We start from the raw sequence: 26737 nt of genomic DNA, 5'->3' as shown, positions 1-26737 counted from the left end.
ATCAAAGTGTCCACAGTCACAGAAGTAGAGACAGCAGTCACTGCTAAGAACCTCAGGTGGGTAAGCTTATATAAAGTGGACTGGTATATGGGGGTATGCCATACCGCCACCTCTCCTTCCACCTTCAATGTAATACTATCAAATTCCATTCACTTACATTTACCATACCGCCACTTCAATAATTTCCACTTTGATATAGACATATACACACACAGTGGTCAAAGTGGACTGGTATACAGTGGTATGCCATACCACCACTTCTCCTTCTGTCTTCATTGTAGAACTTTCAAGTTCAATTCACTTAAATTTTCCGCAGAGTTAAATAAAGTGTTTTGTAAATATGCCCAACTTGCTTTCTCTCATCCCATTAGGTTGATATGTTAGGATGGAGGAGCTTATCTGTCCAGCAAAGTGAATGTCAGGATTGCATAAATGCACTGTGTGGATTCATATACAGGGCAGGGCCATAGATGTAACAACATCTTAATAGAGTGATATGTCTACTTTTAGACCTGTATCAGAATCCATTAGTGCACTGCTCTAAACACATGGGTTATGCCTGGTGGAACAATGTTTTCTCTGGGAGAACATTTTTCTAGAATAGCACATATGGTTAATTAAGAATAGCCAATCGTTGTCTGACACTTGAGAAAAGCATTACAAATTAGATTATGCAATAAAGCAACTGACGTAGAACCTCTTAAAATAGGAAAGCAGTTTGTCACCATTTTGTGCAGCAAAATGTGTCTTTTTAATTATCCCTTAAATAGTGGCGGTATTTCATCAAAGCCAACATATGAACTAGACCAGTGGAAGGCAAATGATTAATAAATCTGTTTTTAGCTGGCTGTGCAGTGATTGACCAGTTTGGCTGGTAGAACCAACGTTCCAAAGGGATAGTGTTTTCTGGAGAAGCTGTCAAAAAGTTGTAAGAGGTATTATGGAGATCTGAGCTTGATACATGTATTTGCAAAGCCCAAAAACCTGCAACTAGCAAAGAAACCCCATAACTTGGGAAAAAAACCAGTCCCAATTCCGTTTGTAATAAGCGGAATTGGCAACTATGATCGGGAATGGGAAGACGGGAAACTTTCACAGGATCAAAGAAGTTCATAAATTCACAGAATATTTATGACCAGGTCAGCTAAGCAACTCCCATTGTGACACAGCAAGGAAGTATCCAAGTAATCCTTTCATGCCCCTTTTTCTTAACCCTTTCATCTATAGGAGCTATACCAGACTTGTTCCCAAGCCCTGAGCCTTTTAATCTCCTTCGGGCTGATGACCAACCCTCTGTTGTAATTATGTATAATTTACTACGACATATTGGAAATTAAAGAAATGTTTGGGGCTATTAGTTATAACTTCCTACATTCCTGAGTGGAACATTGAAACTAATTAGACCATGCCCTTGTTCAGTTAAGACCACAGACACAAATTTCCTGTGAGACCACACTCCTGCAGGCTCATCCTCTCTATGGTGCTATAAGTCACGACTGTACCATGTCTATTGGCAGGTATGATTTACTACAGCAACTAGGCAATTGCTTGTCTTGTTTAGCTTGCAAGAATCAAAGCTAAATACTAGTTGGTGGCAACATAAAGTTGAACTGTGTTAACAAACAAACCACGTTGTCAACATTTTCAGACAGGATGCGTATATAACAAGATTACATGCACACCAGTTCTGGATGATCCAATAGAGTTCTGGTATCAGGTTCCTACATAGCCTGCAGTGCCTGTCATAAAGATTCAGTGAGAAGTCTTCTATGTATTACGCTTGCACACTCTCCACCTGCAGCTCTCATCAATTGCCCCCTCCAGGCTGTGTCTTATTGCCTGCTTAATGTAATCCTGCTAATTAAATTTGCTGCTGAACCTTTTGGTTTTTATCCCCCCCCCTCTATCTCCATGGCTTCCTCTGTAAAAGGAGACAGCGGTTTGTGTATGATCACCCTGTGATGTATAACAATTGCCTGACCCATGTCATGTTTGCTGACACAGAAATGAGGTATTTGCTGAGGGTCACAAAACAATCTCATAAAACCAAGCGACTTCTAATAACTATTTATGAGTTTTTAAAGCCATCCAGTCTCAGAGTTCTCCTGTAACATAGATTGCCAAACTTAATGTATACCTTGCATATGTATAAAGCTTTTACTATCTCTTGAGTCTCGTATCCATCTGTAGAAAAGTTCTATGAACTTCACTTGTTTGTTAATAATACTGGTCATTTGGTGTGTTGCTTACATTTGCTATCAGATGAATCCTTCATCTGTTTAATACAATTCTAAAAAATGCAATAAATAAATAAACACAAAATATTCTGTGGTTATAACACTAAAAAACAACAATTCTTAAGCTATTTTAATTACAAATAAAAAACAGATAATAATTGATATAAGTATTCAACCTTTATAGTAAGATAATACTAAATAAACGCTGGTGTAATCAATTGTTTCCAGAGGTCACATAAGTGATTGTAGACTACAAATGTACATTTATAGTATTTCAAGTGATTTCCAAATAAGGACATTAGTCTTTGAGAGGTCCCACAATCAGTTAGATGGGAAAAAAACTGTCCATGGGACAACAGTGGCCCAGGCACTTTACAAATCTGCTCTTTATAGAATGGTAACAAATGAAAACCCCGCCCAAAGAGAACTTGCATGACATCTTGCCTAAACTTTGGCAGAAGGCAAGTGAGAGAACCAAATATCAAGTAGATGGTTATTATATGGTCTGATGAAACCGAGATTACACTTTTTGGTCTTAATACTAGGTGGTATTTTTGGCACATACCTAACTCAACACATCATCCAAAGGGTGGCTGGAAGATAAGTTATGGGGATGCTGTCTGCTTCATGGATGGTAATATTTAGCTAAATAAAAGGCACAATAAAAGGAGCAAGATACCTTGAAGGGAAATCTGCTGCAGCCTCCAAGAGACCTAGGACTTGTGAGAAAGCAGATTGGTGTGATTTAAATACCTAGAAAAAAAATTCTGTGCCCTGAAATGACCCAGTCAAAGACAAGGCCTCAATCCCATTGAGAACCAATGGAAACTGTTGTTGTTCACCAACAGTCCCAATTGAACATACTGGAGGCAATATTGCAAAGAAAAATGGGCAAAAATTGCAGGGTCCAGAGGAGCAAAGCTGGTAGAGATTTACCCACATATGTTTTAACTTCTGAATCAACTTAATTAGCATTTATTTCAATTAACGGACAGTGTTTGTTATTATTATTTTTGTTGCTATGCCACTAGAGGTCCCAGTTTTACAACTGCCTGTGTGCTCTGAAAGTAATGGGTATGCTGGCAGTACATAGTTCTACAAGTGTCAGCCCACCTTAGCTTCCAGGGTTTACTGGGACCAGTAGTTTCACTTATGAAAATGCTATTTTTTGTAACTAAAAAAACATTACCACCGCAACACCCACTGACCAGAAGAGTTGGTAGGAGCCACAGTGCTATCACCACAGTGCTGTTTTCTCCCAGGGGGCACAATTTTTTGAGGGCGTGATTATCCTGAGGAATTCAGTCCCATGCTGAACAGTCTGTGTCCCATTATGACAAGGGGACCCCATGCTGTAGGTTTCCCTGTTATAGTGTGAAAAGCACAAGTTGTCATAGCCTGGTGCTGGTTGTGGCTTTAGCGGTGGACCCAATGCTGTTCATCCCCCCTCATTATTGGTAACCTGCCCAAGACATGAGCACTGGTGCTTAGATCAATTCTTTGGTGGGAGCACGTAGTGTTTTTAAATGTATTTATTTATATTGTAATTATACATAAAATGTAAGCCATCATCATCAAGTAGTTTAGCTAGCTAAACTAGCAGACAGTAACAGATCTGTTTGCAGACTTTCTGTGCAGAAATGCACTGTGTGGACTGGTCGATCCATACATATGGGCCAGTCCAGCAATGTCATAGCTGTTCAAATGACAGCTTTCTCAGTTTTTTGATCTGTATCCAATCCTAGCAAGAAGAACTTATACTATGAAATGCAGATATAATACTTTTCTTTTTAACAGAGCGGTTAAAACCACAGCCAATGCTACCATTAAGTTGCACCGGCCGCTGACATGGAGCAGAAGCAGCCAGCAGCTTCTTACTTGTGAAGTTGTCGGCTACTGCCCCTTAATGCCAGTGATGGCCAGGTTAGGTTAAGTTAAGGTTAGCAGTGCATTTTACCCTATTGGTTCATACATTCATACAATGGGCCTGATTCAAGTCCCAATGCACTTGTTGTTTAAAAAAGATCACAGAACTTGAGCATAGTTCCAATCGTATTCAAATTGAAACGTATCTCAAGATGTGTTCCGATTTGTATCTGCTTGTAAGAACGTTCTGCCTAAACTTTACTTGCTGCATCTACTATTACCAGGGCTGGATTTACCACTAGGCAACCTAGGCAATTGCCTAGGGCCCAGCGGTCCCCAGAGGGCCGGCGATGAGACCACCCTTTAAGAATGGGCCACTACTTATGGGACAGTGCTATATGCTTGCCCCCCCGGGCTAAAATCTGCCAGCCAGCCCCTGAATAGGAGTATATGCTATGCTAAAAAACTATAGTGCTATGGATTTTTTCCGGGAGGGGGCCCCAAACCAGTATCTTGCCTAGGGCCCCATGATGTCTAAATCCTGCTCTGACTATTACTCTTAACAGTATAATCATTAACAAAAATATGGAGAGTAAAAATAATATTTTTTTTAGATTTTCTTTTATACATTAAATACATAAATCAAGATGCTTTTAATGCGTACTGTAGATACAATGCGTCCTTATGGTCTATCTAACTGTTATATACATGTTCTGTGCTAGCTAGTAGTTTTTATAACAAAGACTATGCCGTTTCAGTCATCACTATTATTTGGCACTGACACCTGCCCTGTATTTGATGCAAATGATACAGCTAAAACTAAGTGTATATTCGAGAAACCCAGGACTAGAACAGGCCACATATGCTCTTGGCATGCCATTACAGTACATTGCTTATGTTAGTCTTTCTATTGCCTCCCCTGCTCCGCCCTTCAAGTCATAGGCATTCGTGAGTGTCAATTACGTTAAAACATGTATTGCATGCAATTGCAGTAATTAGCATAAGGTCTGTTTTCTGACCATGCGCAGAGCTATTTCATACAAGATATGTTACACACACGGGAGTACGTCTGAACATGAGTCAGGCAGAACGTGTCTAAGTTCACACTGTGCAATGTACTGCATTGTATGACTGTGGGACAGATCACAGGCAATAGAATTCAATTTGCTTGTCATTCTTTTGCACAGAAATCATGTGAAATCATTGCTTACTTCTTCCGTTAATAAATATGAACATCGACAACAGCAACACTGTAATGTCTGCATGAATTTGTAGGAAGCTGCTTTGCCACCTGACGAGTATATGTTAAATTACAGTGTAACACTGACATACAACACTATATGGTAGGAAATTGATATTCTTTCTATGCGATCAACAGCTCAGGCAGACTCATCATGTATTGTTAGTCAGAAAGAAAGGAGATCAATGGTCTCCTGTACAAAAGATCAAAGAGATGAGAAAAAGACAGTGTCATCTGTCACATAACTACAACTGTGCTGGGATTTAAAGTCCTTTCACAAACTTAATGGGGGTATCTCACTCTGTTCATCTGACCATCATTACTGATGTGTCTATGATGTCATAGTGTCCATTAGATTAAAAGTGAGCAACAGGTGGGTCAGGACCCCAAGCGGAGTCCTGTGAGTTTTGAGGTCCCCTTACTCTCAGAATGTTAGTAATAAGCAATTTTTGCACAACTATCGGGAATCACCTGTTGAATGATGGGACACTGACACTTTAGGTTAGGTAACAATGGAAGACTGATACATTTGGTCCCAGCTAGAAAAAGAACACCAGTGGATTACATTGCAAGCACTTTGGGGCAAGGTGTCATATAATTGTGTAAATCACATTTGATACATTATTCATCTATTAAAATTGCATATAAATTATATTTGTAATCTATTACTATAGCTTACAATATATTAAAAAAAACTATAGGTGGCACAATGTTCATATAAACAACACAATTTTATAGTTCTCCTATAAGTTCTGAATCACCATTAAAGCAGAATTATGCAGTAAATTCTTTATTTAAAAAAATTAAAAAAAATAATAATGCTTAGTAGATCTATTTTTGGTAAATAAAACAAGCACATTACCATGATGACGGATAGATATAGTGTTCAAAAGTTATCTTTTGCCAATACCATCCAGATGCTCTTCTATCTGTCATGATAATTTAGCTATCAGGAGGCACTGTTCTATTGGAGTTTTTATGACATTTTCTTTTAAGTGAACAAACATGGCAGCCCCCATTCATATTGTGTACTGTGTATTATTTACCATTGATAGAAAGAAAACCACCCTGTGAATCTCAGTATAAATGTTCTTTAAATTCCACTTATTATGCAGACACCATAATCCAGATGTCCTAATACTATTAGATGGCAAGCTCTTGTTATCAGCTGTGTGCTCAACCTTATATATATACCTGCTTGTCTGCAGCAATCCCCAGGGCATACAACACATCACTCACTTGACTGCAAGTTCTGGAAGAATGGCACAAACCGCATTTTGCCATTTGCAGTTACACAGTTCTGTACCCTTAAGCCCATGTAGCTGCCCTTAGAACTGGCCAACAACATGTTTTTCATCAATGCTCATTACAGGGCAGAAGATTTCATTGGGTACTCAGAAAATGTTGTATTTCATTCAGTACTCTGTACATTAGCACTTATACTCACTCTCACACAGTTCAATTCAGTCTTAGATGAGAACGGAGAAGAGATTCAAGACAGCACTGAAGCATATATCATTATGAGATAGAGGCATATAAGATGTAATACATTGGTGTCTAAAAAAATAATATTGGACTAACATTTATAGAGTAGTTCTTTGGCAGAAGGTAAAATTCATTAACTGGCCCAATGCACACAAAGCAAGAACACTGCACAAAGACATTAAACTAGATGAATTTTTGCTGTTTGTATGAAAAAAGAAAGAAATAAAAGGTCTTGCATGGTCTATTAACAGGGAAGTAAATGGTTAAAATAAATTATTTTTACTTTTGCTCTTTTTTTGTGTGAATAGCATGTTCTACCTACTTTTAAAGTGACACATATATCTCAATGCAGAGTTTATGACAGTGATTTAAAAGAACAAATGACACTCACGGTGGAGAAGTTGTGTGGGCCGCAGGCCTCTCCCCGGTATCTACAAGAAAGCAGCATGTCCTCCAGCTGGTGGCCCAGCCTGTCCATGAATCCGACGCTGATTCCATCAAAGTCCCGAGGTGGCAGGAAAAGCCGAAAATCGGCCAGTTTGTGGAACCACTTCTGTTTGTCCTCGGGCAGCAGCTCCTCCAACAGGGGGCGAGCTGTACGATTGGCTAAGAGTAGCCCCAGCCAGTAACCTGCAAAATAGAGATCGCTTTTGCTGAGGCGGTGAAATCGGACAGGATTGTTGTTGCAAAGGGTAACAGCTGGAAAGACCAGTTCCTTGCTCCATTCCAGTTGTACCCGGGTATGTGAAGGAAAGGACAGCCAATAAAGCAGCCTGTTGGATGACCAAGACAGTAAGAGTCCCAGCGATGTGAAGAATGCAAGGAACCAAAATGCACGTCGTTGAAATGCCAATCTTGGCGAGCATATGTATCTCAGACCGTGCAGCTTGGTGCGTTCCAAGGAGGACAGTAATAAGGCACGGCGTTGCTGTGTCCTGGCATAGCACTGGGGTGGCACCACCTGGGCATCTCTTCTGACTGCACCTGGGGGGCAGCTGCCAGCTGGAGCCCGGATCCTCTCTTCTCGGATCATGACACACCCCCAGGGACTCACCAGAAGGGGGGCATCGCACTCTGGGCATCGGCAACACAGCTGGGTACCACCACCCCCTCATTCATTCAGTCAGTGCAATGCCCAGAATGCTAGCTAAAAATGCAAATAACCAGCTGGCTACTAGACCTGGGGCAAAGTGGGCAAAAGAGTTTAGTTGGTATCACAGGCAGAACCCTGTATGAACCCTATCCATTCAGATTCCCAGTTCCATAAACACTATCTTTTTCATGCAATTCTAATCACATATCTTATGTAAATCTCTTGGGTCCAAAAATAGCGTTTTTTCAGTATCCTTTGCTTCTCAGATTAGTATGGGTAGATTACCCTCCTTGCTTACCAGCAACAGAAACCTCCTTAAATGCCTGCATGATGATAACACACAAGCAACTAGTTGTCTCCCACACACTTCAGACAGGGAAAGACATTCCCCCTTCTCTATGAAGCCAGATTGCCATGACAGTGAAAAGCATTTAGGGAACTGAAGGTGCTGAAAAATATCCTTCTTCTGCCAACTGCCTCAGTGTTTAGAGTATATGAGCTACAAAAAATCCTTTGGACTGATTACCCTGGCACTGGCAACATCTTTGTGCCGAATTTCCCTACTGCAGATTCTCCTCTTAATTTACTGATCCTCCTTAGACGATATCCAGGCATGAGGGACTGAAGGCTACACAATGATCTGTCTGTCCACTCAGCAGGTCAGTGATGGGGGGAATCTAAGCACAGCATGATCCGTGGTATACTCTGCTGTCGCTGTCTGTCTTGCCAAAGGATAACCAATCTGAAAAATACTTTGAGTAGATCTTTTTATGACTAAGCCAGATAATTGTTCTTTTATTTTCCCTTAAAATTCTCTTTAATGTTCCACTATGAACAATAAGATTTGAGGAGTAGTTAGTTTTTCGTCTTTATTTGCAAATGCCAAGCTCACGAGGGTTAAAACTTGTAACAGATAGATGTGCTCTATAGGATAATTCACCGAGGACAAGAAATAATTGTACAGTTGTGTGTACTCAGTTACCGCACACAAGAGATAAAGCCCCACGAATATCCATCAGTTTTATTCAGGTCACTCACAGCTCGCTACATCCAACAAACTTTGAAATCCAAAGCAGAGATGGGCTTGGTGAGTTCAGCACTGCGGACAGCTCCTTCAGCAAAGCGAGATGTGTGGATCAGACAGACAGCACTCAAATGTTGTCTTTCTTCAATACACCCTGCAGTTAGCACTTAATTACATGTATATACACTGATGGACATCTTGTCTGCAGGGTAGTGATCCGGTGTGAGGGTCAGACCTGCTAAGTTGCCACTAAGAGCTGATATATCATGTGTCCCTTTCTCGCCGTCTCTGCTGCACAGAGGCATCTCTATTTGTGCACCAGTGCAATCCTGCATTACCGTATTCCTCTTTGTACAACAGTACTCTCTGAATTACCAACAAGCTTAGAAACTAAGGGCATTTCAACACGGTCCCAAGTTCCCTGTCAATACTATGCATTCTGCTCTGCAAGGAAGCACAATCTTTGACTGGTGAAATACAAATCCCAGCATAACTTGGTAGATTGCAGCCACGGGGTGCATAAGTGAGGTGCACTAGGGGAAAATGCTAGATTGCTTACTAAATCATTGAGGTGAGGTTTATATAACATCAGGGCACTAATAATTATTTTAAGCAATAATTTAAATGTAATTATTTGTGGCTCGTAGGCGTGCATGCATGGGGTTGCTTGCTCTAGCAGGTCTATGATGCACATGTAATAAGCCCTGTTAATTAATGCTGTTGATATACACTATGCAGCATGCTTAAGCAACTGATGTTCTCCAACTTAAACTACAAGTCCCAGAAAGTTGTGCCAGCTGCTAGTTGTCGAGATATGCCGTGCTTTGCAGTTTGCAGAATTAAAGGGTGCCTAACAGTATTAAATAAAATGTCAAAGAAAAGGTCTGATAGTCCCAGCTATATTTTACATCTAATCACAGCCATGTGATCTCCATGGTTAGGAAGGAGGTAACCTGAGCAGACACTAGCATCTGAAGATAAAAACCTGACATAATAATGCATAGAGGGAATGCTATACCTACAACAAAGCAGAACCTCTCCCTGGGCAGATCTGCTTTTCTTTCTCACTATATTCTTCTGATCACCTGTGGTACTGGTACTGGTACTGTGGTACTGGTTTGCTAAGCTGAAAGAATAACAACACATACAAATGTGAGATATAATGTGGACTATTGTGTGTAGGCAAATATCACCATGTGTTACTGCTCTTCCCGATGGATAAATGAAGATGTGCTGTCATGTTGTATATATTGCGATCTTGAAAAGAAGTTTGTCTGTATGTTGTGTTGCGGGCAAAAGAAACAATAGGCCTAATGCTCAGCTGGACGTATGCCCGTCTGCATATCACAAAATCCAACAAATAAACCCACACATATATGCGTGTATGAACATTTCCTCGTATCTGATACTTGTGCTTGCACAATTGTAAACAGGTCAAAACCGAGACAGAGAGGCCTGTCAGTAGCTATATCGATTGTGGGTGCCTGAGGGTAGGTGCAACTACACGCTTGTGAGGATGGCTGTATCCAGCGCTAGCTAGTCACTTCCAGAGGTAAATCTCAGGATTTCTAGATGTTTGATTTTTGAACAAAGCAAAAACAAAATATAAAACAAACTTGCGGTAATAAACCAACAAAAGGCACTTTTTTGTAGTTAAATAGTTTGAATGTAAATAAGAAGTTTGGAGTCATAGAGTGATGTAATCTAACAACAAGTGGTGCAGATGCAGTTACTGACAGGTGTTTGCTCCACTGTTTCCAGTTTTATTCCTGGGTCTCTAGCAATTTTACCCTGTTCAGGAAATTTTCATCAAACCCTGGTAATTCTAACAGTTTAATATTTTAAGTATAACTTTAATTATATATATTATTTTTTTTTTTTTTAAAAAACATAGCCACCGCCAGGCTTTCAAGACTATTGGTGGTGCATGGGCAGGGGAGATTTTCCGAAATGTACAGCACAAAAATGACATAAGGAGAAGTGACATTGTCTGGTGTTTATATGCACAGCATAAAAATTGCATAATGAGAAGTTGTACTATGCAGTGTCTGTATGTACAGCTTAACAGTTGCATAAAGCGAAGTGGTAATGTTGCAGTGTCCGTACGTACAGCATACAAATTGCATAAAAAGAAGCTGTACTATGAGTGTCCATATGTACAGCATAAACGTGACATAAAGAGCAGTGGCACTATGAGTGTCCATATGTAAAGCATGAACATGACATAAAGGGCAGTGGTACTATGAGTGTCCATATGTACAGCATAACAATTTATAAAGAGAATGGAACTATGAGTGTTCATATGTACAGCATGAACATGACATAAAGAGTAGTGTTACTGTGCAGTGTACTGTATATATATATAGCATGGGAATGACATAGGGGTTTATGCATCAAGCATATTTTACACATAAAAGATGTGGAAACTACTGTTTCTGCATCTTTTCTGTATGTTTGCTATACATTACATGCCTAACGGAGGAGATTTCATAGAAATCTCTGCCGTTTAGGCAAATATCATGCAGCATCACAGTCCCGACAGATTACTATGGGGACTGCGCTGTTCTGCAATGCATCAAGCTTTGATAAGCTTTGCATTGCACAGACAGGTAATGCCATCTCAAGATGACATTACCTGTCATTTCCTATGGGACCCTGCTGAAGCCTCTCCAGGTTTGCAGAATCCGATACAGTGTTAGTACTGTGCGCATGCGCAGAGCACTTTCTCCTATCACTGGCAGCGCTAAGCTGCCAGGTTAATAGGAAAAGCGCTCAGTTCGCCGGGGCTCCAATAGAAGCCCCGGCAATTCAGAATTGCATAGAAAACATAAATTAGGCAATAGTGCTGTATTCAGATATGAAAACTAGAATTAGAGCAGTAAAATGTACATAAATGTAATAAACTGTTATACAAAAATGAATGATGCATAAAGTAAGCTATACATTAATATAAACACTGCTTTAAATCTGACCATATAGCCAAATTTAATATTACTCTACAAAACTAATATTAATCGCCACTCACACCCAATTAAAATAAGTAATATTAAACTTAGTGTTATAGTTACTTACCCAGTGCTGCACATCAGATTGCAGTTGATAACAAGTCATTCCCTATATTTTCTGACAAACACTAAAGCACTAGATACAAAACTGTAAAAATAATACACTAGACACAAAAGTGACAGTGACCATTTTGTTGAGGCAAATGTTAATAAAGGCATGTGCAGATGCTCATAGAAATGTTTCCTATGCTGCAGACAATGTGTTGTAGTTAATTTAATATACCTAGTAAATGGAAGGTTCCATGATTAGAGAAAGGGGCGTTTCTGGGTAACTGGAACCCCACCCATCCTTACAAGTGCACCGCTGGCTTCTGATTGGCTGATTGTGGATTCACTTCTGAAGCTGATAGGTGCTTTTTTACATTGATTAAACATATATTATATGCTTTTTTGCTGTATTCTAGAGTTTATTATCCATTCCATGCTGACCTAATAGCGAATACTTACTTTGCTATTAAAGCAGAAGTTTAAAAATTTGTGTGTAAGTGTATCCGATGTGTGCTTGTGCAAATGCTACTGGTGTAGAGCAGCGCACATTTTGTGATTCATTCATCTTTGCAAATCTGCGCAATTGTATTCCCTTTGTGAACGCATTATACATCTACTTTTTGTGATGCAAGAGCATCTGAACTTAGTATCATCCACAATATGTTTATATACATATTTTGTTGATGCTATGTTATCTAATGTAAACCAGAAGGATATTAGTAGTCATCAAAGTGCAAGGTTGTAGGATTAGTCACCCAACTCTGAAAATAATGTTTTTGACTTATAATCTGCAATATGATGTATGTTATAAACACACATCTTCCAAGTGCAAAAATTAACACCAATCATATAAATACAACTTTACATAAATCTTCGATTATATTGAACTTTGCATGAACAGGTAAGTGTACATAAATGTGGTAGTGTTTAGCAGACATAAATTCAAACTGGCATTGTTATGCTTACATTGACTTACAAAAAATGCCAAGAAATAAACGTATTAAAAGCCTTGCTCCCCATGGCTATATATAAAAATGAACAATGTTCTCTTGTAAATGTATCATTTTGTTTTAGTGAATGCTTTTTATACAGACTTACTGTTGGATTTGTATGACTTTTGTTTATATCAGTGGTAGCTAATAAATAATAAGCTAGATTTGAACTCACAAGTAGCCCCTGAGTCCTCTAAAGGGCTGCACAGTCAGGTTTTTTTTATTTCACATAAAAGAAAATAAAAAAGATACATAAAGGTGAATAACTTTTATATTTATGATTATTTCACCTGCAACTGATAGGGGAACTCCACTGGGCTGCATTCTGTTACTATGAGCCACCAGCACTGATGACTTTCAACAAGGTATGTGAGACCAACGTCAGCACTGAAAAGTATGTGAACGGTAGTCGTGATGTCCAGTAATATGTACATGCTGGCAGTAATGTATAATATATCAGCTATAATAGTACTGATTTAAATTTGGGCAGTACTACTAGCATCCAGTAATAAGTACCAGTAATAGTAACACCCAGTAAGAAACACCAGTACTTACCTCTCCTTCTCTTTCCTATCCAGATGCTTGGTAGTGACAGTAACACGTGCTGTCCAACATCAATTTAAGTGACAGGCGTGTTGTGCTGCTGGGCTCTAACTGGCCTAGTCCATAGGCAATGACAAGCAATAGACAAAGATAATATGCTACAGCTGTTCCAGGCAGCTCTCAGGTATCTGGGGAAGTATAGCAGGACTGCATGCAGGGGAGGGCTGGCAAATTTTAGCCTTTGTGGTAAGACTCGACTTATTAGGAACATTTTAAAGGGAAAAAAAATGCAGGTAGTCCAGTGACCCAGCCCAAGGTAGCCCACCATGAGCCAGGCCCGGGGGGCAGATGCCTGCCCCTGGCTGAATGTGGTTCAAGGGTCATCAGTTGAGCACCAGTGGATTATATTTTTACTCTTCTTGTAACCTGTAAATTTGTGCTTCTGCATGTTCATTATGGAATAGATATAGATAAAATAGGACCCAGGGCAAAGACCATCTATAGCTCTCACTTGTCAAAGAGAAATAAAGTGTTTGCTATTATACAAAGCAAATTTATTTCTGTTGACCAATATACAACATGCAACTAGTTCTGGAGACAAGTGTATAAAGCTGACCCCTTTGCGAAGGCAAGCATACACTACAGACTCCAATTCTCAAAGCAAGTATACAATGCACATTAGAGAGAATGGGGAGGGCAACAATTTAATACTCTTCACAAGCCAAGTGAGTTTAAATCATGAAAGAGGGAGCTGCACGCAGAAAATCCAGAGTCTGGAGTGCATTGAAGCAAGTGGCACCGTCACACTCGTAACAGTAGCAAAAATTAAATGTAGCAGAACTTTAGACTTACTGGGACATATTTAATTTGTGACGCAATGTGTCTCCACAGTCCACGGAGACACATCGCGTCAGAGGTTTAACAGAAATTTACACTTATTTTTCCTCACTTCCCATAGAGGTGCTCAGAAAACTGAGAGGAGCTTTCTTACTGTAATAGACAGTAGTGTGGGCAATGTTCAGCGCCACCTTGCGCCAAATTAAATCTGTCCCAGTGAGCCAAAGAAACGAAAAAAAGTGCAAAAACCGTTATTTCATCTCATAAGGCACAGAATATAAACAAAATAGGCAGAATTGCAGATTTCCAGCCCATACAGGCACTTAATTGGCACATTAGCATCTGTATGGGTGTGAAACATGTAGGGCTTTCTGTGCATTATGAGGTAAAATAAAGTTTTTCATTTTCTACTGGTTTACGCCCTCACACTGATGGCAAGTATACAATTCAGACCTGTGGAAACTGGTATACCATCCCAATTCCATTTGTGGTAACTGCTATATAATGCAGAGATACCACCTGCAGGTTCACAGCAAATGTAAATTTTTCATGGGTTATGAAACTACAGCCCCATTTAATGTTCAAAGTTACTTATTTTTTTTGCTTTATTGTCCTTGATGAATTAGGCCCCTTGTGTATACAAAAACCATAGTATTGACCCACGGCGCTATGAATGTACAATCCACAATTTAGAATAAAATAAATTAAAATAAAATAAATAAAAATAGATACAAAAATAACACAAAAGTGATGACAATGATATAATAACAACAGTAGGCACTCTGGAAATACCCGGAAGGATTTAATAAATAAATCCCTAAATGATAAAGGATGAAAGGATTGCTGAAAATAGTCCATTAGATGTATAGCAAAAAGAAAAAATATATTCCAATAGCAAAAAAATTCAAAATAAAGAATATAAAAATAAAAAAGGGGCCAATGATGATATAAGCCAGTAAAAAATCACAAATCCAGTAAAATAAATGGAAAAATAAAAATTACCTCCGGATAAGTCTAAAAGACAGGTATCTGGGTTCGTGAGTTTGTAAAGCCCTCCGGGGCTAGGGATGGGGACTCTTTCTCTCCGAAAAACGGTGCACCGCCAACGGTGGCTTATCCGGATGTAATTTTTATTTTTCCATTTATTTTACTGGATTTGTGATTTTTTTACTGGCTTATATTATCATTGGCCCCTTTTTTATTTTTATATTCTTTATTTTGAATTTTTTTGCTATTGGAATATATTTTTTCTTTTTGCTATACATCTAATGGACTATTTTTAGCCATCCTTTCATCCTTTATCATTTAGGGATTTATTTATTAAATCCTTCTAGGTATTTCCATAGTGCCTACTGTTGTTATTATATCATTGTCATCACTTTTGTGTTATTTTTGTATCTATTTTTATTTATTTTATTTTAATTTATTTTATTCTAAATTGCGGATTGTACATTCATAGCGCCGTGGGTCAATACTATGGTTTTTGTATTATAGCTTATTGGGAAGTTTGGAATTCGACCCACATTGGCAGCTTCACATTTTTTTAGAGCAGCGCTGTTATCCCTACACTTTTTCTACCCTTGTGTATACACCAAACGTTTGCTGTATTGTGTAATTCCACAGATCACCAATTAACAGTATTGATTGTATGCATGAAATAAAAAAGGCTGTAGTTTCATTACCCCTGAAAACTTTACATTTGTTATGGACCTAATTTTTTTGCTTTACTTTCCTTTTGAATCAGGCCCAAGGTGTATTCCTAGCTGTGCTCCATGTTGTTGACCTGGCATTCAACAGAGCACAAATATACACACCTCAAATGGTGCTTCTAAAGGCTTGATGAAAAGCAAAAGGGACATTCATATAGAGCAGGAGTTACCATCCTGTGGTTCTCGAGCCACATGCAACACTTTGTACTTATAAATGCCTCCGAGTGCCGCTGCCACTTGTATGGTAAGTGCACTGAGGACCCGCTCGCTGCCCGGCGGTACAATCTGGCTCCATCTTCTCCCAGCTGGACCCCATCCCCTCTGTGTCCCCACAGGCAGTACCTGTGCCACTGTTGAGGGCTCTTTATCAGACCAGAGATACCGTGGTCATCTCTAGACCTCCATGCAGCCTATTTACTGTGGCCAGGCCTCTGTGTTTCTTAATTTCTAGCCTAAGACCCTCTCCTGGGGCTGTTTATGTGCTGATTGTGTGCATTTAAGCCTTATGTCATGTTTTATATCTTGTGCAACAGCAGGCAGTGGTTTTTATGTATATGCTGCTTACACATCTTTATGTTTACATTTCAAATCAACGTAAATCTCCCCAATTCATACAAAACTCTCCAAATTAATATTGTGTCACTAACTTAATATTCTATGATAAATATTAAAATTCCACAGTGGGATAGAATGTTAAATATGGGACAATTGCATGGGATCGAGGGCACATGGAAGGTTTGCATTTTGTTTGGAAACCAAGTCTTATCCTGTTTTTGTGGCTTTCCATATAAACTGTAACAGCTATCAGACTAGGAAATCACTAAGTTCCTGTCAAATATCAAATCTGTAATAATAATGAACATGATAATTACTATTTGGTACATTCCTGTGATTCAAAAATTCTCAATAACACCATATAAAGTTGTGTGAGTGCTGCAGGTGTGTCAACATCATCCATATAATGTGCTGAGAGCTTCATCTTAGAATATTGATTGAAGACCAAAATCATCACTATTGTTAAATGAATAATTTATTGTTGGACTACTGAAGGAAAGACACTTGTGTGCTAATCTTAATAACTGATCTGAAGCTTAAAAACCCCCAAAAACAATTGTAACTAGTACTCCACCAGTAGTATTATTGTTGGAGAGGAGAAGGCTATATTCCTGAGTTTATTTAAAGTGTACATCCCCTTTATGGATGGAGTGGGACTAGAAAGGGTCTTGAACTTTAGTTATATACCCATTATAGCCTTCCAACATATACCAAATAACTAACTACTAAAAAGCCCACAGCGCAAATGATAGTGGCCTAGAACTTCTTCTTTCCACTCCCCTAAAGACACCCTTCAGTGGGGACATAACTCAGAGCATCCCATGAATCGTGACAAACATGCCGAACATGGGACAGCTGGATAGTACCCTACAATCTGGACAGTTGGGGAGTATGCAAAGGTAGCAGCGACAAATATTTAGGTGCACATAAGGGTCTCTGTATGGTAAGCCCAGTCTTTTGAATGTAAATGAGCTTTAATTAGCTTTACCACAACAGTTAGAATTAACTGTGTTCAAGAAAACAAAAAGTACAGCAAACCCCATTCAGGGCACAACCGTTCTACTTGATCCTTCTCTATACAGTGCACAGCTATTTTTTCTTCAGTGGCTGAGCACACAAACACACATTGTAAAGCTAACATTCTCTGTTTAGTCAGTCACTGTGGTTTATCTCTCTTTTTCTGTTAGAAACACAGGACTCTCCTGAGCTCCTATCTCAGGTTTTTCTCCTGCAGGATGCACAACAACTCACCCACTGAGCTCCAATAAGCCAAATGGGCCGCCATCTACAACTATAAGGGAGATCTTGAAGATCACTGAATATTCATTAAGTCTTAAAGGGAAAAGGATTCTTGGGTGTGAGCTATAGCACCATCAATTCCATATATATATATATATATATATATATATATATATATATATATATATATATACACACACTGTATATATATACATGAATATAGATCAGGGGTGGGCAAACCTGTCCTCAAGGGCCATATCCAGTTCATGTTTTTAGGATTTCCTTAATCATGTACAGCTGAGTTAATCTATTTGGCTGGGTCAGTAATAATCCCACCTGTTTCTACAGACAGAAATCCTAAAAACATGAACTGGATATGGCCCTTGAGGACAGGTTTGCCCACCCCTGGTATAGATAAAAGCAAAGGAACTAAATTGCACCGCTGGGACTTCTCTTTAATAGCAAAGGGTGATTTAATGCAATGTGAACCCTTATGTACTCCACAAATTAATGGAATCTGGCGCCAAAAGGTCATGGAAAGCAGTTCAAAACATATCCATGGAAACTAAAGCAGCCTGCTTAGTTTAGATAAAACCTTATGTGTCAAAATATCATAAAGTAATAGCAAATAATCATGGAATGTACAGCAATATAACATCAAAATAAGTATGAAAAATATGAACCTTCACATGATTTGTAACAAATAGAGCTATCAACACTATGAGATTGTCCCTGTAAAAAAACAAAAGAATAAGATTAAAGAGTTCATTATAATAAATCAAAAGGATGTTAACTAAGAAATGTGGGAGAACAGAAAACAGGATCAGAGAGAGCTCTACTGGTTAAATGCTGTGATCACATATCAAATGCAAGAGTGTCTGAGTGGAATAACCTCTTTGCCGCCAATGACTACTATATTAACTGTAAGAGGCAAAACCTGAGTCAAATCTGTTGCTATTAAATATTTAGTGAAATAAATACAGTTAGAAGAGCTATTGGATCAATGTTAAACAAGTATACAACCAGAGGTGGCATGGGCCAGGAAACATGGGGACATGCGCACCCCAGGCCAAATCCCTTTTGAAACTCTTGAGCCGGAATCCAGATGACCAGCTGGAAGGCCAAGTAGTAATGTTTGCAGCCTATACAACCACGTCATTCACAATTACAGCATTGGTTCTCCAGGCATCCCATAGCACCAATATTGCCACAGTGAAGGATGTGGCCGCATATTCTGCGACAGCAAGCTCCCACCTGCCAGTTATTTGTGAGAACAGCCTTGTGGCCATCTCATTTATCATAGCATCATTGGCTTTATGGTACTCACGCAGGACTAATGCTGTAATAGTGAATGAAGCAGTCACATAGCCTGGCTGGACTTTTTTGGCAGCAGCAGGCTCCCTTCCACTGGGAGCCTGAACCCTGTGCCCCACTAGAGAAGAGCGAAGACAGAATAAAGAAAAAGAAAATAAAGAAGAGATTACATTAACTTTGATCAATATTTATATATATATATATATATATATATATATATAGATATATATATATATATATCTATATATATATATATATATATATATATATATATATTTGTAAATATATATTTTTTTTAGGATTAAAAAATATCCAGTGACAGAATTACTGCTGTTGGGGAAGCCCATAGCTGCCACACACCCTGTAACGGCAGTAGTTCCTTCACTGGGTATTTTTTTATTCTAAAAATTAAAAACAAATATATATTTAAAATAGAGGTAATGTATAAGACAGTGAAGCTAAAACAGGACTTGTTTAGGCATGCACTGGCTCCTGCACATGCTCATAAGAGGGGAGTCTGGGTCACTGGAGGACAGATTACATTGACGTACCCCCCTCGCCACCAAATTTTGCTATGGGGTCCAGTGATGAGTGTTCTGCCCCGGAATATACCTTTTCAGGTGGAGAATATTTAAAATATAGATAATATATAACTTATTAAAGAAAAAGTTTTTACTCAACTTAAACCTATTTGTGTCACTTCTTCCAATTGAACTGGTGTTTTGAAATCCTCTGTTGTCTGCTGCCATGATGACATTTTCACTGACTTGGGGCATGTATCAGAGGCTTTGAAAACAGAAGATGAGGCACAGTACTGGTGGCCTACAGTGACAACCGTATATTCAAGTAATTTAAACAATACTGAATAACAAATAATGCATTATTCTAAGAATGAATTATTTTTAATGCTACTATTCTGCTTATCGTCACTGATAACCCCATTAATATATAGGGCAAAGTGAAAACAAGTCCTTTTGCTGGCAATAGTACCCATTTTCTTTAGTAAAAGGGCTTTTTGCTCTTTAATAAATCAGCACTGAGGCCAGTGCCATGTACTTGCCACCCCCACCTCAACCCAGGGAAAAAATTGCCAGTCAGCCCCTGTATAGTACGTGTAGATACCGTAAATTATAAACCATGAATGACATTATTTTTTGCCCACAATGAATAATATATTTAATCACCAAATGTGTATCTTAAATATTTTATACCTCTCTCTTCCTGAGGTCTGTTACACTTTTGTCCTGTTCTCACAGCCAAAAACAACCTGCTGTATTTGATACCCCTTGTCTTTCAGAGAGTGATAGTTCATATATGTGTGTGATAGAGTCTGTAAATCAGTGCTGTGCACACACATTCCATTTATGTATGGTGTATATCAGAGGTGGAGATGTTCCAGCCTCTGTCAGCTTATGCCGGGCTCACATCCAATTCTCAAATACTAAAGGGCAAACTCTGCAGAACTGTTATGCAGCCAGTATGATAGCTGGTCATTCTTGTTACTTCTCTATGCTGCTGCAGTTGCACACAATGCTTACATGGCTGAGGCAGCCATTTTATGGGTTGCACCATTATTCTTGAGAATACAGACTTTGAATGCACTATGAACTACTAATACTTAATACATAAAGTGCACCTTTTTCCTATGAATGCACTAACGATTGTCTGGCTCATCACTTTGTAATAGCCCTAATATAAAATATTGAATGGCAGCTCTTTGCTTTTTATGCACTTTTCTGTAGGGTATCATGCTATCTGAAGTTGGTGATATCCGTGTTGTCTCTGTCGTACTCATTTTTTAATATGCTCATAAAGAATTGATGCATTGAACATGTCTCCATTCACGTCAGTGTTAAAACTGTATAAAAATGCATTAAGTGTATTTGCACTTTTGATGCACTTACCACGTTTTTCATACCATACTTGCCCACTCTCCTGGAAAGTCCAGGAGACTCCTGCATTCCAGGTTGGTCTCCTAGACCCCTGGGAGAGCAGGCAATTTTCCCACATCCTGCTCACTCCATAGTGAAATTTACTGAATGGGAACCGCGATATCCCCCATCCCCATATCCTACAGACAAAAACATGTCCTGCCACAGCATGCGTGCCCCCCACGCTGCCAATTCACCTCACCACCTCTACTACTTCATTGCATATAAAGGCACAAGTAAAACAAAAAGAGTTTAGACATTTCATTTTAAGGGTGGCACTGTAGCTTTTGGAATATGTGCAAGAAAATATGCTAAATGTTTGTCAATGAAAGAATGTGTGTAAATCTGGCCTGCTTGGAATTATTATGGAAAGGTTTCAGTATTCCAGACACTGAATGGAAACTAAACTTCACTGATAAATAAGTGACATCTTCATTAATAATCAAAACTCTTTCTGGTGACAGTGTCAATAAGTTTTTTCTTTCATTGAACAATAATAATCTATGGAAATAACTGATAATAATTAGAGATGCTCAGGCTCGGTTGCCCGAGAACCGAACACACCCGAACCTGGCAGATCCGAGCACCGAGCTGGCTTTGCTCGGTACTTTTGTGCGCCCTCAGAATTGAAAACGAGGCAAAACGTCATTGTTACTTCGCCATATCACGTGAGTTTTGGATTCTATAAGTACCACCCTCCACGGCAATCCAGCGACATTTCACAGAGGGACACAGAAGAGGTAGCCCAGTTCTTGGCAGTCTCTAGAGCAGTTGGGCAGCGTTATAGGTAGAATAGAAACAGAAGGGATAGCAGTGTTCTTCAAAGTCTCCAGTGATATTCAGGAGAGCTCCATTGCTAATTGCCATTGCTGAAATAGAAGTAATCAGGCTGGCAGTCTTGTTCTTCTGAATTTGCAGTCAAAGTGTACGCTAATATATAGGTTACACACAAAGAGAAGAGCTCTATTGCTCCATTGCTAATTATCATTGCTGAAATACAAATACTAGGGCTGGCAGGCTTAGTCTTCTGAATTTGCAGTCAAAGTGTACTGTGTTATATAGGTTTCACACAAAGAGGGGAAGCACAGTGGCTCAGTGGTTAGCACTTCTGCCTTACAGCACTGGGGTCATGAGTTCCCGACCATAGCCTTATCTGTGAGAAGTTTGCATGTTCTCCCGGTGTTAGCGTGGGTTTCCTCCGGGTGCTCCGGTTTCCTCCCACACTCCAAAAACATACTAGTAGGTTAATTGACTGCTATCAAAATTGACCCTAGTTTGTGTGTCTCTGTCCATCTCTGTCTGTCCATCCGTCTCTGTCTGTATGTGTCTGTCTGTATATTAGGGAATTTAGATTGTAACTCACAGCCGCCGTGGCTCACTTCGGGCTCCCTCTGGTGTCCCGGCCGTCACCTTGACGACCGGGACGTCATCTCCGCTTCTTGCCCGGCCGTTGCCTTGGCAGTACTGGGAGCCAGGGGCATGCGCGCAATAGGCAGCGGTGGGCTGATAAAGGAGGGGGGCTTTGCCAGTGATGATTACCTCCTGTGTGCTTGCTTCAGAACTGGGCTCTGATTGGTGGCCATCAGTATTTAAGGCAGAAAGGTCTGCAGCCTCACTGCCGGTTATAGTTCCTGCTTGCCAGTGTGCTGACCTGCTTCCTGCCTTATTCTGTCCTTTGGATATCATGTTTGATTGCTCGTGTATGACCCCTTGCCTGGATTTGGAACTTGCTCGTGTTTCTCGTGACCCTGACATTCTTGCCTGTAACTGGACCTAGCTACCGTGCCTGTGACCCTTGACCCCGGTTTGTGTATTGGATTCCCTGTCTGCTGCCGGCCCTCGACCCCTGCCTGGACTCTACTCCACTTTCCTGGGTTCTCCCTAGTCGGTACGCACTTCACGACCCTCTGCTAGTCTGCGGCCAAGTCTGTCCCCACCACTAGGGGATCCAGTGAACACCTGACTGGCAGAGCAGACTCCGGGTTGTGCTGTACCGGCTAGAGGGGTTCCTAACAGTAAGCCCCAATGGGGCAGGGACTGATGTGAGTGAATTCTCTGTACAGCGCTGTGGAATTAGTGGCGCTATATAAATAAATGGTAATAATAATAATAAAGAGGAGAGCTCCATTGCTCCTTTGCTGATTGTCATTGTTGAAATACAAATATTAGGGCTAATAGTGTACAGTGTTATCAAAATGGATTCACAGCAGTACACAGAAGAGCAGGAGCACCAAGCAGCTGCGGGCACCAGTCATCATGATAGTAATCCCTCTATGTCTTCTGGTAAAGCCTATGTTAAAGTGCATAGTGTTTGTAAGTCAGGGAAACCAAAATATAAAAAAACACCTTTCACCTTGGTCAAGAAAAAAAGACCTGTAATCCAGGCAAAGCTATCTGCAGAAAAAAAAAATGCTAACATTCCATTCTACACATGCAGTGGCAAGGAAAGAATGATACCTTTGCCTTTCTCTATGAGTGCTAGTTCTGCAACTGTCACTAAGGCATCTTCTTGTAAGGTCATTTGGACTCCAAAAGTGGGTCCAAATACTTTTATGTGTAAATGCCGAGCTGGAAAAAACAGTAAGGCATTAGAGGAAAATGTATGAATGTATGTTCATATTCACACAAATTCCTAAGGAGAGAATATCCACAAGTGCTATGTGTAATCCTGACCATTCTGATAGTGTACCCATAAAGATGGCCCCTATCAGCATTTCTGCAGATGTGTGCCTAAACAGCCCAAGTGTAGCCGGCGATACACCAATTAAGGATGCCACTTTGGAATTGCAACAGGATGAGGGGGATATTTGTGTAGCCGACGAGGATGTTAATCAAGATGTTGATGAGGATGATGTTGTTTGTGTAAGTCCTGCACCGGTGGAAGCTGTTTTGGCATGTGATAAGAAGAAGGCCATTGTCATGCCTGGACATAAGACCAAAAAATCCACCTCTTATGTGTGGAATAATTTTAACCCAATCCTGACAACAGTTGTCTAGCCATTTGTAACGTTTGTAAAGCCACAGTCAGTAGAGGTAGGGACCTTAACCATCTCGGAACCTCATTCATGTTACGCCATTTGAAGCGAGTTCATGACAAACTGTTGGGAAAATCAGAAACTTATGCTAAAAAAATAACAACAAGCAGTCCATCATTAGCTACATCCCGACGCCTGCAATCTACACCCACAACACCGTCCTCATCAATATCCTCAGTAGCGATCGGAGTTAGTTCTGCATACAAGTTGGTAAGGCTAGATAAATCCTCCACTTTCCTGTATTACTCAGAGGAATTCTTGAGCATTAGTCCCACTGCTGCTGCTGCTGCTGCTGGGGGTGAATCTTCATCCCAGAAGCAGACCAAGAAGGAGACTACGAGTAGTTTACAACAATTGACTGTTAAAAAATCTATTGCAAGAGGAAGCAAGTATGAAAGCTGTCACCCAGTTGCAAAACGGATAACAGTCGCAACTATGCTAATATTAGATCTGCGCCCAATATCCACTATTAATGCAGCTGGTTTTAGACAGTTACTTAAAGTCTTGTGTCCCCGTTACCAAATTTCATCACGACACAATTTCGCTAGAAAAGCTATTCCTCACCTCTACCATAAGGTTCGTAAAAATGTTATTATTGGGCTGCAAAATGTCATTCTACCCACTGTATACTTAACCACAGATATGTGGACAAGCGGAACTGTGCAAACTAAAGATTATAAAACAGCCCACTTCTCTGTGTATCACTGGCTTCACTAAGAGGCATACAGCTGACAATCTGTTACAAAAACTAAGGGATGTCATTGCAACATAGCTTATCCCGCTATGATTCTCCTCAGGATATGTCATTTCTGATAACGCCACCAATATTGTAAGAGCATTACAGCTGGGTCAATTCCATCACATTCCCTGTTTTGCTCACACAATAAACTTGGTGGTGCAGAGCTTTGAAAAAATGATAGAGACGTACAGGAGATGCTGTCTGTGGCCCGTAAAACATCTGGACATTTCCGGCATTTGGTAACAGCATGAAGGAAATTGCAGCAGCTACATGAGCAATTAAATTTGCCCTGCCAGCAACTGAAGCAAGAGGTGGTGACAAGGTGGAAATCCACCCTGTATATGTTTCCACGGATGGAGAAACAGCCATTACAGAAAAAGCTATTAACACTTACTCCACAAGCCATGACATTGGGAAACGAGGGAGGATGTGGTTTACTCAAGCGCAGTGGAGAAAATTTTTCGTGTTGTGCAAGGTGCTCAAACCATTCAAAGTAGTCATCTGTGAAGTGAGTTAGACACTGCAAGCTTCAGTCAAGTTTTTCCCTTAATTAGACTTTTGGAAAAGCAGCTTGAGAAACTGAAGGAGGAGATTAAACAAAGCAATTACACTAAGTATGTCGGATGTGTAGATCAAGTACTTTATTCAGTTCATCAGGATCCAAGAGTTATCAAAATCTTGAAACAGGATCACTACATTTTGTCGACTGTGCTTGATCCTCGGTTTAAGAGCTATGTCTTCTCTTTGTTTCCAACTGACCCAGATCTGAAGAGATGCATGGAGCTCTTGGTGAGCAAGATGACAGCTCAAGTGTTAGGACGGCCTCTCCTCCTTCAGTCTCTCATTCAACTGCTGCTAGGAAAAAACCTTAGCTTTTCCAAGTGACCCAGATGACTCAGCACAAAATTTTGAAATCTGGTCTGGTCTAAAAGAATTGAACAAAAAACATGACACCTCTGCCGTAACTCCACCTGATCCTACTATCAAAATCCAAAGGATGGTGGAGGATTATTTTCCTGACAGCATAGAAATAAACACATCAGACAGTCCCTTTACATACTGGGAGGAAAAAAAAGGGAATTTGGAGACCCATATACCAACTCGCTTTGCACTGCCTAAGCTGCCCACCCTCCAGTGTGTACTCAGAAAGTGTTTTCAGTACAGTCAGGAACCTTGTCAGCGATCGGCATAGGAGGCTACTTCCTCAAAATGTGGAAAAGATGATTTTCATAAAAATGAACTTCAATTTTAACAAGCAAGGCCATTCCCGCCAATTACATCAAAATACTGAGACTTTTGTAATGGTGGATTTCAGCGGTGATGAATTAATTATGTGTGAGGATGATATACAAACTGATGAGGGTGAGGATGAGGCTAATGATGATGAACACAACATCTTGCCACAGTAGAGTTCATTAACAGCACTGTTACCTTATGTGCCTTAAGCCCATTGTTACCTTTTTTTTGTGGGGGCCCACACAAACCAAGCACTTCAGCCACAAGGATTGGTTCTTTTGTGGCTAAAGTGTTTGGTTTGTTAAAGTATGCATGTCCTTTTTAAGATCCAGCATAAGGGTGGGTGGGAGCTCCCTAGGACAATTCCGTGGGTGGGAGATCCCTAGGACAATTCCATCTTGCACCACTTTAAATTTCAGCTGCCGCTGTGTGCCAATGTTACTTACATGTGCTATATACTGTTGTGTGCTTAGCAAAAATCTTAGACACCCATTGATGATGCAGATGATTCAGCACAACATTTTGACATCTGGTCTTGTCTTCTGTAAAAGAATTGACCAGAATTAGTGACACCTCTGCTGTAACTCCACCTGATCCTACTATCAACTA

At 39.9% G+C, this 26737-nt stretch overlaps 1 protein-coding gene across 2 annotated transcripts in view; it reads right to left on the bottom strand.

Moving 5' to 3' along the window:
- ASIC2 (acid sensing ion channel subunit 2) overlaps nt 1–26737 on the bottom strand; it is a 648661-nt gene that overhangs the window by 323026 nt on the left and 298898 nt on the right. The window contains exon 1 of one of the 2 annotated variants that reach the window (XM_075176873.1): nt 7220–9260. The exons of the other annotated variant lie outside the window; for it this stretch is intronic. Within the exon in view, the coding sequence (XP_075032974.1) occupies nt 7220–7861 (642 nt within the window). The 5' untranslated portion in view covers nt 7862–9260. Of the gene's footprint in view, nt 1–7219; nt 9261–26737 lie in introns of those variants that run through there. 2 annotated transcript variants of the gene reach the window in all.

This window comes from Mixophyes fleayi, chromosome 6, assembly GCF_038048845.1.
Source record: "Mixophyes fleayi isolate aMixFle1 chromosome 6, aMixFle1.hap1, whole genome shotgun sequence".
In the NCBI taxonomy this organism is placed as follows: Eukaryota; Metazoa; Chordata; class Amphibia; order Anura; family Limnodynastidae; genus Mixophyes; species Mixophyes fleayi.
The sequence above is the reverse complement of the archived record's forward strand: the minus strand, read 5'-3'. Positions and strand labels throughout refer to the sequence as shown.